This window comes from Saccopteryx bilineata, chromosome 4 (genome assembly GCF_036850765.1).
Source record: "Saccopteryx bilineata isolate mSacBil1 chromosome 4, mSacBil1_pri_phased_curated, whole genome shotgun sequence".
Taxonomy (NCBI): domain Eukaryota; kingdom Metazoa; phylum Chordata; class Mammalia; order Chiroptera; family Emballonuridae; genus Saccopteryx; species Saccopteryx bilineata.
In genome coordinates, this window is record NC_089493.1 from 260,437,481 (window position 1) to 260,458,032 (window position 20,552).

At 38.6% G+C, this 20,552-nt stretch overlaps 1 protein-coding gene across 1 annotated transcript in view; it reads right to left on the reverse strand.

Moving 5' to 3' along the window:
- FBN2 (fibrillin 2) overlaps positions 1-20,552 on the reverse strand; it is a 286,570-nt gene that overhangs the window by 13,915 nt on the left and 252,103 nt on the right. The window contains exons 54-60 of the mRNA XM_066276820.1: positions 19,595-19,717; positions 19,018-19,149; positions 6,593-6,718; positions 4,733-4,939; positions 3,654-3,779; positions 1,964-2,086; positions 475-591 (exon numbers count right to left, since the gene is read on the reverse strand). Of these exons, the coding sequence (XP_066132917.1) occupies positions 475-591; positions 1,964-2,086; positions 3,654-3,779; positions 4,733-4,939; positions 6,593-6,718; positions 19,018-19,149; positions 19,595-19,717 (954 nt within the window). The remainder of the gene's footprint in view (positions 1-474; positions 592-1,963; positions 2,087-3,653; positions 3,780-4,732; positions 4,940-6,592; positions 6,719-19,017; positions 19,150-19,594; positions 19,718-20,552) is intronic.

The window sequence follows — 20,552 nt, forward strand, 5'->3', positions numbered from 1 at the left end:
TGCCAGGATTCACTGTATTTAAAGGCAAAGTGCTAAGACAAAGTTTATTTCAAGAGATCTGAAATTAGAGCACTATTTTAGGTTGATTGAGGACATGGTTTTTGATAACTTGACTGAAAGTCCCTTAACATATGTGAGCCTTCTAATGTAAACCCAGTGTGTTCATTAGCATGGTCTAAATTATAGTGAACCTTAGTCCTATCTTATCTGAACACACATGGTTATATTTAGATGCAATATAAAGGCACGTTTGGGATATGCCTACTGTGTATGTGTGCTCAGACTACATAGTGCTTTTTTCCCTTTGAATATTGTTCCTAAGGGGGGAAAATTCTATATTATTAGCAACACTTTTAGAGCATTAATTATGAGGAATTGGTTCTAACTGTAAGTACTGAAACATTACCATTTTAAGTACAAGTTTTACACAATTATCAAAAGTTTGGACAATGTCCCATTTGTAGTTTGTCTTACCAATGCACGCAGTGTGATGCTGGGTGAAACCAGGTGGACATTTACAGGTGAAACCTCCCAGCGTGTTGACACAGAGGAACTGGCAGTTGTGCTGTTTGGTCTGACATTCATCAAGGTCTGAAACGAGAGAGAAGTCCATGAAAATCAGAGCCGTGCTATCTGCCTGTGCATCCTGTGTCGTGAGGCCACAGATGTGTATGTTCTGTTGGGAATACTTTGTTGATGTTTTTGCTGGAAGCTTTATAGACTTCCATATGCCTATGACAAGCAGTTTCTTTTCACATACTTAAGCAGCATAAATATTATGGGCTACTCTCTTAGGATGAGGAAGGTGATACATAACATAGTCTTCTTAAAATAAGAAATTAAATGAACGTGTCACTGTGGTTTCCATGAACTGCTCTCAGAGTTAATATATAAAGGTTGTAATTCCTGCATTTAATGCACAGTTAGTACATTAGTACATGGCTGGTCACTTATTCCTATTAAAGGAGGGGGTTAAATAAAAATAAAACAGAATCTGTAAACTGATAAGAGAATTAACACAAACATTGAGTCAGGTTCTCAGCATCCAAATGAAGACACCATCATAAATACCAGAGGACACAAAAGACAGCATCTGCAATTCTAGTCACGAAGAGAATTAACAGTTGGACTGCACTAGCAAAAAACTCAAAATGCGATTTTGGTTAGATTGGAACTTAAGATGGGAAAATATATTTAAATACATTTACAAAGCAATATAAGTTATAAACAAGACTAATTCATTATTTTAAAGCTTAAAAACATACACACTTTAGTTGCATTCATTTGTAAACAATGTTCAAAATTAGACTGACTCATAAAGGTTTGTGAGATAGATACGTGAGAATAATACTGCTTGCTATTTTATTTATTTATTTTATTTCTTGGAAATAAAATTTCATTTTCTTGAGAATAATCTGTACTTCAAAAATTTATAGACAGAATTTCCTCAGTCCATTGATTTCATACTGCTGAGATTTAATATAAAATTGACTAGATGAGTATAGTATTGGACCTATTTTAATCATCTAATTTAGTTTGATAATTGTTTTTTAATACTACCTAAGCAAAAAATTTAAATTTACCAATTCATTTTCAGTCTTGGGCAGAAATTATGTAATAAAGATAGCTTGCAGTAATAAAATCTTAGATAAGAAACAAACAGAAATCTGATTTTAATTTTATTTGTCTCCCTCTCTTCCCTCACCAAAATAAATTTGTTTTTGTTGAATTTTATTTATTTTTAAATTTGTGTGGTTTGCTTCTTAGAGCAACTTGGGTTTACATTCTCCTTGCCTCCTACCATGTGTCCCTTATTAGAATTTTCTATGAGTAATACAACGGTCCCTAAGAAGATGAGCTGTGATGAAGGAGGCATACACGGTATAACTCCTGATCAGCTGAACTTGAATCTGAACGGAGAGAAACAGACCAGGGTCACAAACTCCAGAGACTCTACACTCACCTTTGCACGTCTTCCCGTCCTCTTGCAGAACATACCCCCGTGGGCACGAGCACTGGTAACTCCCCTCACTGTTCTTGCAGATGAAATTGCATGGTTTTGGGGACTGGGAACATTCATCAAGATCTAAGTGGAAGTGATGTGAAGATTAAATTCTTGGTTAAAAGAAACAACCAGCTTCTTTCCTCTCTCCGTATTCTCACTTCATGCTTTTAGCTTTTCCTCTTCAACTTAAAATGGAAAACAGCCCGAGAGAAATGATGCACAGAACGAGTTGTACTCACGCAATGTACTGGTTTACTTTGTGCACCAATCTGCAGATCTTGGACAAATATAGAACCTGACAGATGACTGGGTTAAAAAAAACCCACTCAATTCTTTAGATTAATGTACTTTGGTTTACAATTTGAGAACCATAAACTTAAAAGTAAGAGTTTTAAATTTTTTATTTTGACACGGAGATGTAGCAGAATTTCTCTTAAACTTCCTGGGCTGACTCTCCTCTCAGTATCTTGTGAGGTCATGGTTTGTACTGGAAACCTCCCACTTGCCCTTCCAGGTCCAGCCCTTCCCTTAGTCCACCCCCAGGAAACTGCTCTCTTGCCCTCTGTTTTCTGGCTGGTCCTTGTCTCCTCAACTCCCTCCCAGCAAGGTGGGCTGGGCTGAGTCATTTCATCAGAGCCCACAGCTCCTCCCAGGCAGCCCTCTGGGCACAACTTTGTCCTTTTAGGTTCCAGCAACCTCTTCTTCCTTGTTTTGGGCCCAAAAGTGCTGCAGCCCCAGAACACAGCACTGTCCCCTGTGGTTTCTGCACATGCTGCCCACCCCTTCCTTTATAGACAGTTCCTTTGTTAAAGCCCTCCTTCAACAGTCCCCATCTGAACACACCACCTTTCTTCTGCCTGACTCTGACTGACAGCAATCTCCATTTCCTCTGCAAAACATATTGATCGATGCCCACAGAATGCTGGAAGCTCGTGATCAATGGCCTATTCTCTGTTACTTTCATGTCTAACCAAGTGAGACAAATGTTTACTATGAGTCAATCCAGCTTTTCTTAACCTTTCCATGCCAGGTGTGCTTGTTACCGAAATAGGCACGTTAGTGAAATTCATGTTAAGTTGATGAAATATGAAGGAGAAAAGATTTTTTCTTCTTCAATAAAAACAAAGTTGAATACTTTGGCAAGTATTTGCCTCAATGAATGCAAGTCACCCATACCCCCAACCTGTGAGAGAATGGTGTGAATGAGACAATAAAAAATTAAATTAAAAAAAGAAAAATGTAGGTTTCCATACTGAAACTGCTCTGTAACTGGAAATTATAGAGAATGCTTAATTGGTAGATTTTATGCAAAGAACAGCAATGAGAAACAAGAACAAAGCAGTCTCTCTTTATATGCAAACACACACACATCCACAACCAAAAGTCCTTTTCTTTTATCAAAAACTGACAAGTGTCATTTATACATCTTACCTTAAAATGTAAAATGTTGAAAGTTTATTTTTTGTAACTTTTCTGTTTCCCTGACAGGACTTTTTGATGAATTGAACAACACTGTGTCCCACACCCCTGAACAAGGCCTTGGACAACTACAATGATACTAAGAACCACATTATGGAAAGAGTGGCATCACAGGGACTCAGGAAACAGCAGCTGACAAGCTCCCAGACATAGTGATGACTTGCCTTACCTACACACGATGTCCCGCTGATGTCTGTGGTGTAGCCAACCTTGCAGAAGCACCGGAAGGAGCCCATGGTATTGATGCACTGACCATTGGTGCAGAGGTTTGGCATAACCTTACATTCATCAATATCTGTGGGCCGAAACCAAACCAAAAACAAATAGAAACTAATCCATATTTGAGGACCAAGCTGGTTAAAAACCAAGAGAAATTAAGAAACTGGCATGAGAGAACCAACAACCAACATTCATCATAGTGCTAAGTGCCTCTTCTATCATTCAGGTGATTGGCAACATGGAAGGGATAAAAAGATAATTTGAAGTGATGGGAGGAGATAAACAAACAAAGACTGTGCTGAAAGCCCTACTTAACTTTTACTCATTTTGCAATTTAAGTATGAATTATTTTGGGTGGATCTAGAAAGTTACCTTTGTGAAGCTCAACTAATTATGAATTTGTGATAATTTCCCATGGACTGGCCTCAAATCTGCACTTGCATTAGACTCGCAAGAAAGGGTTTTATTAGCAAATAATCAGACACAGGGTTGAGAATCTGTATAGTAATAAAGGAAAGTGGTATTTTTTCAGGACATTAAGTTGATTGTACAAAAAAATGGAAACTACCAATCAATTACAAGAATTGCTGGTTTGTAAATATGTTACAAACAAAATAATTTCTGGTGCATACTAAAATAAATAAGCTACATTTATTTAAGTAAGTAGAGTTTGGGGGTTATAAGCCTGGCCTTTGGGGTCAGACAGATATGTCCCATTCCTGGGTCCATCTCTTAAAATGGATGTGATCTTGGGAAAACTACTTGTACCTTAGCTTGTGCTTTAGTTTTCTCATCTGTTAAAATGGGAATACGGTAATAATAAATTCTACCTCTCTTAGACTGGATATGAAGATGGCATCTTTTAAAGTCTTGAAAGCATTAGCAAAAAAGCATATACAAACATACACATACATAGACATATTTTAGCCATTAGTATTGTTGTATCAATTTTCTCACTTTTCCTTCAAACAAATCTGAATGAATGTTCACTGTATTGATAACATGCATGAAATTTCCTCAACTCCTTACCTCTTCCATCAGTGGTGTATCCTGGGCCATGAGGACATATCTTTTTGTACTGGGCAGTGCCAGGAAGTGGGCAAAGCTCACACTGGTGACCCCAGCCTCGCCCCCCATCACAGCAGCATTCTGACTTGGTGACAAGATTGCGGCTGCTGGATGCCATCTGACACATCGTCTGCAATACCTCTGCAAAGCAGAGTCCCTGTCGGTTGTCTGAAATGACAGCGTAGTCAATAGGCATCAATGGATCAATGGCATGAAACTGACACTTCATTAGCTTGAACTTCAAATTAAATAGGACAATCAATACTTTCCTTCCTAGCAATAACTTAACGAGGTAAATACTCTTTTATATGAACAATCATACTGTTTAAGACAGTTTAACAACTGTAATGTTTTATTGAAGGTTAAGTTCATAGAATGCTCTATCACTATAGACAGTTTATTAAATTTGACAAAAAGTGACACTATATTTTAGAAGTGGATTTTTTTCTTCAATCCATCAGCAACTAATAATAGTAAACTACCATTCTTATAGAATCCAAATAAAAGGAAAATCAAATTAATCTATTTACCCTTAAACAAACAAATAAATATCAGAATTTATTTTTGAAAAGCAAATGCTAGACTATGTTATAAATTTGGTACCTATTTAATCTAATCTCTCATATTTTCTACATCTAACAGAGTGGTCAAACATTTTGACTAAGTAGATATTTTTAGTACAAAGAAAGGGATTTCTCTGATGTAGACAGGCAAAAAAATTTTATTTATTTATTTTTAAAGAACTCTTTCATATGGTTTTATGAACCATCCTAGTGAAACTGTTAACAATACAAAAAAGAAAAGTACACTTTCTATGTATTTTATGTCCAAAAAGGCTGAAGGTTATACCAAAGTATAAATAAAAAGGTAGATTTAACTATAGTAAGTTGTTTTATAAAGATTTATTCTGCCAAACTTAGTGAAAATATGACATAAGTACTTGGTAAGTAACTATTATCATATGTTTTAACTTGCTGTAACTCTGCTTTATAAATTTTATAAAGTAAAGTTACTTCCCTACTTTATAAATCACCATTACTGTGGAACCAGTGGGCGGTTAGAAAATTTTACTACTAACAGAGATACAAAAGTGGGCGGTAGGTATAAAAAGGTTGACTACCCCTGCTCTAGACTGAAGACAACAAAACACAAAATACATTTTCTTGACTAGCAATTTTCTAGAATTAAAGCAGATGACACCATTCTGAGAAAAATCTGATGTAGCTGAAACATGCTGTTTTCACACCATGCCAAACGATGAGTTCTCTTCTTCTTTGTTTGCCTACAGTTCTAGGATTTCATACTTTTACACCTGCTCATAATTAACCAAAATGGTTTACAACATATACATTATAATACAACATGATGTTTGAGATTTATATTTTCCACAAGAAAATATTTTCTAAAACAGTTTTCTGTACCATAAAGTAAAAATTGGCCATTATTGCATTTTTAAAATATGACCTTTAATATCATTAATACAGCAGAGCTTACCTCATATCACAAATATTTTCTTTCGGAATTAAATCATCCCCTGATGTAAGTTTTACCAAACTCACAGTTTCCATAGACTTTAATTAATATCAATTTGGGGAAGACTGTTCTAAGATGGTTATTTATATTACACATAGATGTGCAAACAACGCACATGGACAAATACGTCATTTTAGTAAGTGTGTACCTAAAGGAAGAGGTATTTGGATGACTCAGATTGGGAGGTTTGTTTAGCAGACAAGCATATATATGTGCAGCTCTTCTATGATGACATCATCAAACAGATGTTTTATTTACCAAGTAAAATATACGCATATATCAACTTACCAAGGCATTCAGTGCCTGAGGAACTGGACTGAAACCCTTCATTACACTCGCACCTATAGCTCCCAATAGTGTTAACACAACGCCCATTTTCACAGATTCCTGGCTTGGTCCTGCATTCATTTTCATCTTTAGAAAGACAAATAATGTGAATAATGAGCATATTATAAAATTATAATGTATAATTATCTTCTTACTGATTTAAATTTAAAACTTCTTCTCTGAAATACTAAGGAGATGAGATAAAAACTAGTCCTGTGTGAATAATGATTTATTTTAAACTTGAATTGATTTTTTCAGGTGGGTTCTTTCTTAATAAAGTGTTTTCTTACTCCCTTTCCCCCCTAGCAGGGAAGGGGTTGTATTTGATGAAGAACTGGAAATTTTGCCTTCAAAAGTGATAGACTTACCCTGAGACACCAGACAAGGAGAAGAAATCTTGGGGAAAAAGATGCCAGTTTTTGTGATGTGAGAGAAAAGCTGGAGGCATAGGGATGGTAGGTGTTAGGGAAGGGTGGTGAGTAGGGTAAAAGAGCAAATTTGTGTTATTAAAATTTTCTCTATCCTTACTTATTGTGTTTATTCAATATCTGTAAATTTTTTTCAAAGCTTTTTTCAAACCTATGTCGTTAGGAGCCTAAAAGAGCTCATGACAATGACATCTTTTTGCTAAATTACTCATCTTTAAACTCTATAATTTTTAATCTTCAATTTATTGGTATTTATATACTTTACATGTGCTTTCTTTTTATTAGCAATTGCCTTGAATGTCTAGTCCCATTCCTTTGTTTTCAGCCTCTCTCACATTTTGATTTGGCACATTTCTTGTAAAAAGCACCAACCTGGATTTAAAAAGAATTTTTAGAAGTATAATTTATTGTTTATCAGCAATTTCAACTATTTATATCTATTATGATTACTGATATGTTTGGATTCTTACCTGCCACTTCGTATTATTTTCTTTAGCACAGTTTATTGCTCCTTCTCTCAATGTTTCTTAAATCAGTCTAGTTTTCTACGCCTTCCTCACATCCCCAACTCATGTGTGGAAGTTATCATCTTCTTTCTGTTCTTTCATTGGTAGCCACGAAACAACTTCAGTATATACTCTTAATAAGTACTTTTCTCTCAATCATCTGCCAATTTTGCTTTTGGCAAAAACAAGCACGTTGGCCTGAGTTTCCTTCTTTCTGCTCTCTCCCTGTAGGACCTGTCATATTGATGTGATATAGGAATTTGGGTTTCTTCTATTTTTTTATATACTATGAGCATCTATGTAAACCAGATGATGAGCTTTACTGGTTTCTCGGCTCACCATTGCTTCATGTATACTACTACTTCCTCCTGAATTAATTAAAAAATATATTAGTTTTTATTGCTTGGTTATTTCAGAGATGGTACAGGGGTGGTAAATATTCTAAAACACATTTCTAACTATTTTATTTGTTTTCTCACCAGGACTGAATATAGAATTTCAGTGCAAAAGCACTTTCCCTTAGAATGTTTTGAAAGGATTTTTCCATTGTTTCCTTTTATCTAGTTTTACTAGAAATCTGGTTTTTCTCTTCTTCTGGAGAAAGAAAGATTTACATTTTAAGGATTTACATTTTGCTCTTAGTGTTCTGAAATTCCTCATGATATATGTTTGTATAGATATTCTTTCCCTTTTGGGAAAAGAAAAACTTCTTATGGAAAATTTAAAGTATATGTAAAAGTGTTGAGCTAACTTACAGATTTAAATAATTGTATGTCTGTTATTTCTAAAATCCGAGGGTTCAAGGTCTGCCTCCTTGATTTAATCTTATCCTTCACTCACTTTTATTTTGATTTTTATTTTATTTGTTTGAATTGTTTTTTTCCCAAAAAGAGCTTTTGTTAGATATACTATCTGAATTCCTCTCTGTTTGATAATGTATAATATGGTTTTTATACTTGAAAGACAACAGATGTGCTTCAAAATCTTAGATTGCTTTTGCTTTGCTATCACTGGCATTGAGAATTACTGAGAGAACTTGAAAAAGAGTACACTAATTTTTTTCTGCCTTACAGTAATTTCTTTTTCTGCCTTGTTGCCTACAGCCAACAAAATTCATTTTCCTTCCTTCTTTCCTTCCTCCCTTCTTTCCTCCCTCCCTCCCTCTCTTCCTCTTTTTTTGCTTTTCTTTTCCCCTTCCCCTTCCCCTTCCCTTTCCCCCTTCCCTTTCTTTCCTTTCTTCCCCCCCCCCCCTTTTCTCTTGAAATTTGTAAATCCACTAGGGCAGTGGTCGGCAAACTCACTAGTCACCAAATCTCAACAGTGCAACGATTGAAATTTCTTTTGAGAGCCAAATTTTTTAAACTTAAACTATATAGGTAGGTACATTCCTTATCGAGGTAGCACCACACGTGGTATTTTGTGGAAGAGCCACACTCAAGGGGCAAAGAGCTGCATGTGGATCTCGAGCCTCAGTTTGCCGATCAGGGCACTAGGGTGTAGTATCTTAGTATGATATTGTGCCATCCATAGAATTTTTATTTCCATTATTCCATTTTCTATGCTTTGACAATTTCAGGATTTCCAATGCCCGATCATTTCACCATCTGTTACTCTTATCTGTGCCCCCTTCCATCTGCCTAAACTGTGTGCCTAATCCAGAGCAGCAGGACAGACTAGAGAAAAACAACCAGGACAGGTCTCACTTGAATTCAAGACTCTACTCTCAGATGGGTACTACCACTCCCTTGACAATCCTACTATACTTACTAGTAGTACGCCCACACTCCCATTTTCTAAAATGACTATCACACATTAAGAACAACTTCATGTCCCCACTATAAACCACCTGTCTGTGCCCTCACTTTCAAGCTTTCGTCCTTTTTCAACACCTGAAGTATCTCTGTTTTTTCTCAAAGGCCTTAAACTTGTGCTCTGGATTACCTTCCAGACTTCACAATTCTTTTTCAATGAACAGTATGATTTAAACCAGGGGTCCCCAAACTACGGCCCGCAGGCCGCATGCGGCCCCCTGAGGCCATTTATCCGGTCCCCGCCGCACTTCTGGAAGGGGCACCTCTTTCATTGGTGGTCAGTGAGAGGAGCACATTGACCATTTCATTAGCCAGAAGCAGGCCCATATTTCCCATTGAAATACTGGTCAGTTTGTTGATTTAAATTTACTTGTTATTTATTTTAAATATTGTATTTGTTCCCATTTTGTTTTTTTTTTTTACTTTAAAATAAGATATGTGCAGTGTGCATAGAGATTTGTTCATAGTTTTTTTTATAGTCTGGCCCTCCAAGGGTCTGAGGGACAGTGAACTGGCCCCCTGTGTAAAAAGTTTGGGGACCCCTGGTTTAAACAAACAAAACTCTCTCAATAACATATTACCCCTAAAACTACTGTCACATTTTTGTTCCCTTTAGGGCAAAATTTCTTTTTTTCTTCTGCTCAGTTCTCAGACTCCCACTTTATTTTACTCTAGCTTTATTGAGGTATAATGGACAAAATGAAATTGTGAGATAATTAAAGTGTACAGCACGATACACATACCTGGTGCAAGAATTCTTCCCATAGAGTTGACACATCTATCAACTCACATACTTCCTTTTATTGGTATGAAAATATTTAAGTTCTACTCTCTTAGCAAATTTCAACTACATATTGCAGTGTCACCAACTACAACCACCATTAGATCCTCAGACTTTATTCATCTTATAACTGCACATTTGTGCCTTTTTACCAACCTGTCCTTATTTCTTCAACCCCGCCTCTAGGAAACCATTTTTTTTTATTCTGCTTCTGTGAGTTCAACTTTTTTTCTTTTAAAGACTTGACATATACATGATGCTACACAGTATTTGTCTTTCCCTGGCTTATTTCACTTAGCATAATGCCCTCCAGGTTCACCCATGTCACTGCAAATCACAGGGTTTCATTATTTTTATTCTTTTTATCCTCTAAAAATTCCTTTATATTTATTTCATAAATATAATTCTCCTTATTTTAAAGGTTGAATAATATTTTATTATATATACAATGTGTATATATGTATATACACACATATATACATATATATCATATACATATATACACATATATCATATACATGTAAGTACATATTTTTGACCCATTCATCCAGACACTTAGAATGTTCCTATACCTTGAGTATTGTAAATAATCATACAATGAATATGAAAGTACAGGTATCTTTTTGAGAAAATGGTTTTGTTTTCATTAGATATATACCCAGAAGTGGAATTGCTAAATCATATGGTAGTTCTATTTTTAATTTTTTGAGGAACATACACAGTAGCTGCACCAGTGTACATTTTCACCAGCAGTGTACAAGGTACAGTGCACAGGGGTCCTCTTTCTCCACATCCTCGTCAGTGCTTGTTATCACTTTTTTGTGTGTGTATTTTTCTGAAGTTGGAAACAGGGAGGCAGTCGGACAGACTCCCGCATGCGCCCGACCGGGATCCACCTGGCATGCCTACCAGGGGTGATGCTCTGCCCATCTGGGGCGTTGCTCTGTTGTGACCAGAGCCATTCTAGCACCTGAGGCAGAGGCCATGGAGCCATCCTCAGCGCCTGGGCCATCTTTGCTCCAATGGAGCCTTGGCTGCAGGAGGGGAAGAGAGAGACAGAGAGGAAGGAGAGGGGGAGGGGCGGAGAAGCAGATGGGTGCTCTTCTGTGTGCCCTGGCCAGGATTCAAACCTGGGACTCCTGCACGCCAGGCCAACGCTCTACCACTGAGCCAACCAGCCAGGGCCATCACTTATCTTTTTTATAGTAGCCATCCTAACAAGTATAAGTTGGTATCTCACTATATGTCTTTTTTCCCCACTAACCTCATGATTAATAATTTTGAGCAGCTTTTCACATATCTGTCCACCATCGTAGTTTTTGAGGGAAAATGTCTATTCAGGTCCTTTGCCCATTTTAAAATCTGACGGTGATGCTGCTGCTGCTGCTGATGAAGATGATGATGACTTGCTATTGAGTTTGAGTTTCTTGCATATTTTGGATATTAAGCCCTTACCAGTTCCGTGGTTTGCAAATATTCTCTCCCATTTGATAAGTTATCTTTCCATTTTATCGGTGGTTTCTTTTTCTGAGAAGCTTTTCAATTTGATATAATCCCACTTGCTTATTTTTGCTTTTGTTTTTGGTGTTAAAATCATTGCCAAGACCAAAGCCAAGGAGCTTACTTCCCAAGTTGTAGTCTAGAAGTTTTATGGTTTTAGGTCTTACCGTCTAGTGTATAATTTGAAGTTGATTTTTCTGTACGGTGTAAGAGAGTGGCCCAGTTTCATTCTTTTGCATGTGGCTGTCCAGTTTTCCCAGCACAACTATTGTAGAGACTTCTTTTCCCTACAGTATATTCTTGGCTCCTCTGTCAAAAATTAATTGACCATATATGCATGTGTTTATTTCTGGGCTCTTTATTCTCACAGAAACTGATCTGTGTGTCTGTTTTTATGCCGACACCATAAGATTTTGATCACGATAGCTGAAATATAGTTTGAATCAGAAAGTATCACACCTCCAGCTTTGTTCTTCTTTCCAAGATTGTGCTGGATATTTGGGGTCTTCTGTGGTTCTACTTCTTAATCTGTGATTCTTTTCATAACTCACATGCTCTACTCCAACATGGAAACTATTCCTGAAGAGGTCACCACATCTCATTATTATTTCTCTGTCTGTATCTTATTCTGTATCACAGCAGCATTATACACAGTAACTATTCTCTAAGAGTTTGAATTAATCCATTCTTGCAACTCATGGTTTCATAATGACCTGGAGAGCTTCCTATCTTGCTGGCTACTTATTTTTAGTCTTCTAAATCTATCTGTCTATCTATCTATCTGTCTATCTATCTATCTATCTATCTAGTGACAGAGACAGAGAGAGGGACTGATAGGGACAGACAGACAGGAAGAGAGGGAGATGAGAAGCATCAATTTTTTGTTGCAGCTCCTTAGTTGTTCATTGATTGCTTTCTCATGTGTGCCTTGACCAGGGGTCTATAGCAGAGCAAGTGACCCTGGGCTCAGCCAGTGACCTTGGGCTTCAAGTCAGCAACCTTTGGGCTCAAGTCAGTGACCATGGGGTCATGCCTATGATCCCATGCTTAAAGCCAGCGACCCTGCACTGAAGCTGGTGAGCCCATGCTCAAGTTGGCAACATTGGGGTTTTGAACCTGGGTCCTCTGCATCCCAGTCCAATGCTCTATCATTGTGCCAACACCTGGTCACCTGGTCAGGCCTAAATATTTTTAATCACTCTAAACATTGTGGTACCCAGAGCTCAGTCATTACTTCTTCCACTTTCAATGTTCTCTCTCAGTGTTCTCATCCAATCTTATGATTTTTTAAAACACTATTCATTTGCCAGCAATTGATAGCTATGGCCTACTCAGTGTTACCACTGGAAAGCTAATACATATCTGACAGTTAACATGGTCAAGAGAGAACTTTATTCTTTGGTGATTCTAATCACACCTAATTTTTTCCAGTCTTCTTATCAGTTAATAGTAGCTTTATCCAATCAATTACTCCAGTAAGAGTCCCAGGATTCATCTTTTATACCTCTTCCTTCATTCACCACATCCAATCAATTCATCAGCTAGTTCTGTTGATTATCTCCAAAGTATATTCTGAATCTGTCCATTTCACTCCATTTCTAGACTGCTATGGCTTTTATCTGAGCCTCCTTTGTCTCTCACCTAGAGGGTTAAAATATCCACCTAAATGAATCCTGCTTCTGCTCCTACACCCTTACAGTGCATTATCTACAGCCAACCAGAGATCTTACAAAAGGTAAGTAAAAAATAATAAAAACTAGCACTTGAAATTTTACTTTTTTTCAAGCACTGTTCTAAGGATTTTTCCACGAATTCCCTAATGTAATCCTTCTAACAATCTTCCGAGGGAAGTGATCTCATCATTCCTATTTGTTTTCAGATGCGAAATCTGAGGCACACAGGGAAGCCACCCTGCCGTGGGTCACGATCTAGTAGATATGAAACTAGATTTTCCACACTCACCATCGCTCTTCAGGGCACATACCCCGAGTCACTCTGCTGCACTGCCCTTGGCATCAAACCAGCTCTTTACCTTTGGACTTCACCTCATGCCACTCTTCAGCGACACTGGATTTCATTCTGCCTCAGGGGACTTGCTCTTGCTGTTTCCTTATTTTCCTTTTCTAGTTCCCAGCTCAAAGGTCACCTCATCTGAGAAGCTTTCCTTAAGAGTGTCTTCTAAAGTAGTCCCACTCAATGGTTAAACCTTATTTTTTTTTAAAAAAGTATTTACCATCCTACTATATGAAATTACCATGTTGATTATTTACTTGTCTGATGACTGCTTCTCACTGACTATAACATACACCACTTCAGGGTGGGGTGGGGGGAAAGGGGAAAAACCTGTCCTTTTAGTTTATGATGATATCCCCAGAACCACAAACACAGCCAGATGTTCAATAAATAACTGAATAAATGAATGACTGTTCTGCAACAGTTTTCCATAGAGCAGCGTGCTCTTTTGATATGCAGATTTAAATGCTTTCTACAAAATTTCTTTTATAAATGCTCAACTATATTTAAATATTTTTTCCTGTTTTATTTGATCAATTTTTTCCCCCCAGGGGCTTCATTTATACTGACATTGATTTTGTCTTCTACTCTGTCATCTTATTGATCACGATCATATCCACATTGCTGATTGTGTTGCCAATCCTTTTTACTTTTTATTCTAATGTGAAATTGATTTCTATGGTAGATTCTTTTCTTTCCTAAGCTCTTCTGGACCATTATCTCTTGGTGTTGTTTTATGTTCTTTATCAATCTCTTCTTTCTATTTGAATTTTAATGATATCTCTTAAGGGTTACTAAAACCATTTTTCTAAACTCTTTTGTTTTCTGAGGCATCTTTATCTATTTCTTATTTATTTTCCATTCTCTCTCCCCACCCCCACCCTAGTATATATGCATTAGTTGTAGTCTCGTGTATGGTAATTATTTGTCTTTGAACAATTTTCTCCAGTTCAGCTGTTTGCTGGAAAACAGTGTAAGAGAAGATCGCCAGTGCTGAACTGGGCATAATTAGCAGTTTCAGTTCCAGTTTGTTGTATGAAATCTGTCATGCTCGCTGTCCTTGGGACATGTATACTCTGGCTTTCACATACCTTAGGAGGTCCCTGTGGGTCTGGGCGAAGTTCTCTAAGTCTGAGACTGTCACTGTGGGCTCTCTTTCACTTCTGGGTCTTTTGACACTGCAGGAGAACTGGACTGCTGCCAGAGAAGTCCCTACTTCTGTGTGCTTTATCTTCAAATCAGAGACTGTCCAATGAACTTTTTAAATTAGGACAGTTACTTTTAGAGACCTGTATTCTTCCAAAGCCTAAAGAAAAATATGCCACTGAACATCTCTGTTTTCGTTTGAAATTTTATATTATTTCAAGGATATTTTTCAGAGCCTGTAGTAGTGACCACTTCTTCACTTAATCTAAGACAGTTCTCTCCCTCCCCTGATGTAGTTTTAAAGTCTTCAGGAAATAGGAGTGAAGTAATACATTTTTATTTCATCATCTGTAAAATGAAGGCTTCTCCTCAATTACACTTATATAATGTTAATCAATCTCCAAAAATATTCTGTTGGCATTTTATGAACATTTCATAATCTTAGTAAAATTTTTCTATTAGACTTTTCACTTATTTTTTTTATTTAAAAAATAATAACCAGGGCATAATATATTATATAGTCAAATTTCCATTTCTAAGTTTACAGTTTCCTTTACAGAGTTTTAGATCTTCTGCATAACTCTAATTGGGGTAGTTTTGTTGGATTCCAATTTCATTGCATTCAGTATTCTTACCATTTTTTTTTGTTTTTGGTGGCTGTATCTTTTATTCTGACATTTGTAAATACTTTTATTTATAGTAATATATATTTTGGCTATTTACTATGAAATTTCTAATTCTAAAAACATGTCTGAATAAAATGAAACTTCTCTTACAAAACGTTTCTGGTGATTGACAATATCATGAAAAGCTTGAGGATCAGAAAAGTCTTGGGCCCTGGCCGGTTGGCTCAGTGGTAGAGCGTCGGCCTAGCGTGCGGAGGACCCAGGTTCGATTCCCGGCCAGGGCACACAGGAGAAGCGCCCATTTGCTTCTCCACCCCTCTGCCGCGCTTTCCTCTCTGTCTCTCTCTTCCCCTCCCGCAGCCAAGGCTCCACTGGAGCAAAGATGGCCCGGGCGCTGGGGATGGCTCTGTGGCCTCCGCCCCAGGCGCTAGAGTGGCTCTGGTCGCAACATGGCGACTCCCAGGATGGGCAGAGCATCGCCCCCTGGTGGGCAGAGCGTCGCCCCATGGTGGGCGTGCCAGGTGGATCCTGGTCGGGCGCATGCGGGAGTCTGTCTGACTGTCTCTCCCTGTTTCCAGCTTCAGAAATATTAAAAAAAAAAAAAAAAAAAGTCTTGGACCATATATCTTTTGTAGTATCTATTAACATAAAACTATTACCAATGTATAATGCTACCCAGGTCTTTTTATTTTTGAGAAAGTAAGTTCAAAGTACTATAGGGTATTAGAGCCAGAGCAGACACCTTCTCCTGCCCAAATTATAGTTTCTTATTGTATAGATAAAAAAACTGATTTACAGAGAATGAAGTCACTTTTAAGTCACTCAGCTCATTTATAATAGATCCAGGTCGAGAAGAAACCTGGGTTCTTAATGTGATCACAATGGCTACCACCTCCTTCCCAGGAAACACACATGTTAATGTAGTAACAGTGTAGTGTAAAATTCAGCTAATTAGAAAAATAAGAAATTTCTGTGCATAGAAAGTAAAACACATTTCTAAGTATGTTAGCCAGATGAAATTCAAACACACATGCATAATCAAGTAAATAAAAAAAAGAAGGAAGTGAAAATAAATCTCATGTACAATAAGAAAACAGGGTGGTTAACAATGTCTTCCATACATGTTGGCATTGGCATTTGCTCTGTGGTAGGTTTTTTTTTTCTTTTGTATTTTTCTGAAGCTGGAAACGGGGAGAGACAGTCAGACAGACTCCCACATGCGCCCAACCGGGATCCACCCGGCATGCCCACCAGGGCGACACTCTGCCCACCAGGGGGCGATGCTCTGCCCCTCCGGGGCATCGCTCTGCTGGGACCAGAGCCACTCTAGCGCCTGGGGCAGAGGCCAAGGAGCCATCCCCAGCGCCCGGGCCATCTTTGCTCCAATGGAGCCTTGGCTGCGGGAGGGGAAGAGAGAGACAGAGAGGAAAGCGTGGCGGAGGGGTGGAGAAGCAAATGGGCGCTTCTCCTATGTGCCCTGGCCGGGAATCGAATCCGGGTCCTCCGCACGCCAGGCCGACGCTCTACCACTGAGCCAACCGGCCAGGGCCTTGTGGTAGGTTTTGAGGAACACATTATTCTACAAACATGGCTTAGGAATCTAGGTCTATATTCTGAATTTTCATGTCTTGGAAGAATAGTGTTTGTTTCTTTTTCCATTGATTTGAGAGACAGAGAAAGAGAGTGAGGGAGAAAGGAAGGGAGGGAGAGAGAAAGAAAGGGAGGAGAGGGAGAAAGAAAGAGAGAGGGAGAGAGGGAGAGAGGAAAGAAGGGAGAGAGAAAGAGGAAAGGGGTGTGTGAGAGAGAGGCATCAACTAGGTGCTCCACTCAGTTGTTCCATTTACTTGTGCACTCACTGATTACTTCTCATATGTGCTCTGACTGGGTATCAAACCTGTAACCTCAGTGTGCTGGGACAACTCTTTATCCAGAGCCACCTGGCTGGAAGAATACTGTTTTTTTTTAAAGCCCTGTATAACTAAGCCCCTGATGTAATCTATTTTTAACTTTATTAAGTAGTGTATCTGAATGAAATATCTGATAGATTAAAAAATTATGAAATAGAATCATAACCTGATGGGATGTTGTGTACATTTAAAATTAATTTTATGTTACACATATAATTCAGGAATTCACTCAGATAAGGTTAAATTCACTTCAGACCAGAAACCTCTCCCCAATCTCAAAATCTTCCCTGGAAGTAACTCCTGCTATGAATGGGGGTTTATTTTATCAAGTATTTTTTATATCTATTTACTTGCTTTCATATTCATATACAGAAACATACTACAGAAAACATATAGTATTATTTATAATTTTCTTCAAAATATGATACATTGTATATATTGTTCTGTAACTCTGTTTACAGTTCTATCTGAGGACACATATACATGCTATTCCTTTTAACTACATATGGCATTTAGTAGCACAGACAGGCCACATTTATTTAGCTATGCTCCTATGATGGGCATTTAGGGTGTTTCTTATTTTGTTGTTGTTGTTAATACAAGCAAAACTGTGGTGAACATCCCTGTATTTCTTCTCCTGCAGGAGATCCACTTTTTAAACAGCTTTATTGAGGTATAATTTAGATGCCATATAATTTGCATGTTTTACATGTGTGATTCAATGATTCTTAGTAAACTACAGTGTTGTGCAATCATTGCAAACTAGTTTTAGAACGTTTCCGTCTCCCAAAGGGACCCGAGTGTCCACCTGTATACACCCTCTACTCTATCTAGCTTATAGCACTGGGCAGTCACTAATAATAGAGTCATTTTAAAGAAATCTTTTTTCCCAATATAAAATATTATTAGTAATCTTCAAATGTTCCTCCAAAAATACCCCCATTTTTCTAGGTATCAGAGGTTAGAAGGGAGACTAGGTTGTTAATTAAAGGAGGTGGAGCCCCCTATTCTCAAGGAAGAGAAAGACTCTGCCGTGGGCCACCGTGTCCCAGGTGACAACACTCGGGGAAGAAGTGTGACGGAACAGACACCGTGGCCATGACCAGCTGACATGGCCCGGGACTTTGGCTTGCATGGTAAAATCATAGCATTTTAAACTCCAGAGTCGTCTGAGAGCCCCATCCCTACCTCCTCTCTTTAGAGATGAATGAACTGAAGTTCAGATATGTTAAAACTACAGCCAGGGTCCCAGAGATGCCCTGCCTGTAACAGGGTTCCAGAGATGACCTGCCTCTGTACTCTCCTCACTCATACAGTGAGTAAAGAGAGAGAGAGAGAAAGAGAACATTAAATCACACTTGTATTTTGCTCTATGAACATTATTGTTTCAAGGAGTTTCCTCCGCTTCTAACTTTAGTGCTTTAGATGACAGGATATATAATTAGAAGAAAGAAGGGGGCATGTGCTCTGGGACAGGCGTAACCGCCACTGCACTACCCAGAACCTGTTATACTGGCATGGACCCTGAGATGGAGGAAGTCTAGCACAGACTTGAAACAGCTGGAAAAGAAACTGCTGGTTTGCGGTTGGGATGATTTGGGAACAGGGCCATAAATCTGTCTTGGAGCAGAAGTATCAGACAAGCGACGGCATCGCCTCCAGCCTTACCGACGCAGCCCTCGCCATCGGGCCGGCGGGTCATCCCGGGCGGGCAGATGCACATGAAGGTGCCGATCAGATTCTTACACATCATGCCTCTAGATTCACAGTCATGGAGTCCCTCAGCGCATTCATCCAGGTCTATGAAATACATTGAATAGGAAACAGAAATAGGAAATTCTCAGGAACAGACTACTGTTTAGTACTTTTAAGTCATAGTTTCGGTTTTGGGGGTCTGAAAATGTACTCATATGTGTGACAGAGGAAAGAGGTGTTCCCTCTTTTTCAGATGCATTCTAGATTTATACGTTTCAGCACTGGTCCTACTGGTAAGAAGCCCAGGAAAGGGCAACCTGTGAGCTCCAGGGTGTGACAATTGCTGAGCTCCTCAACCCATCTTCTCTTTGAGGGGACTGAACAAACCATCAAGTGTCCTGTTATCTGGGTATAAGAATCTACCAGCAAAATGCTGTCATAAACATTTCTGTAAAGCTCTGAAGAGGACAGCTGAGAAACAGAAAATCATGAATACACATCTCCACCATGGCAGGTGGAGTTCAAAGGACTCTGCAGCCTGGAGCCTCACCCTTGCACATCTTCTGGTCTTCCCGGAGGGCGTAGCCGATCGGGCAGGTGCATTCATAGGACCCAAAGGTGTTCATGCAGCGGAAAGCGCACAGCAGAGGGTTCTGGGCACACTCGTTGATATCTGAGCAAAGAAACAGGCAGCCATGTGCTCAGCCTAGGGCTCTAATTATTTGTTTAGATGAACACTGATGTCTTTATTTGGCAGTTATACAGAAAGCAATGGAATAATTAACTTCCACTTCTGATATGTGGAACTGGATACCTAATACGCTCACCTTCCAATAAGTAATGACTATAAACGCTAAAAAAAAAAAAAAAAAAAAAAAAAAAAAAAAAAAAAAAGAAAGAAAAAAAACTACCTAAAGTACTTTTTAGAGATGAGTTGAAACTCAGCAAACAACCAGCAAGGAATAAGCTCCCAGTTTGTTTTCCTGAAGTCACCCAGCCCTGGCTGTGGCAGCACCTGGACGCTGACGCTGCGACGGAGACTCTCAGCACCTGTGGAGGGAGCCTCGGGGGAACCAGGCTGCTGAGGACTGAGGGGCCAGAAACGCCAAGACCAGAGACAGAGCACACTTTTTTTTCTTTTGCATCAAGCCAGCCCAAGAAGCTGACTTAACCACGGCTGTGTGGGGAAAACCAGAGAGGCCAGACACTGAGGTTTAAAGAGCAGAACTGAAATCTGAAGCACTGCCTTCCACAGGCCTGAGTCTGCTTTCATTTCCGTCCAAGTTAACTGCCTGCGAAGACAACAGCATCCACATTCTTAGAAGTAATGTAACTGATTCCAGAAGACAACATTCACAATAGCCAGAGTACGATCCAGAATGAACCAACATAAGGAGGAAACCAGAAAAATGTGTCCCAGTCTCATGGGAAAAGACAAGTCAATGGATGTCAACTCTGAGATGACCCAGATGCTGGAATTATCAGACAAGGGCATTAAAGTAGCTACT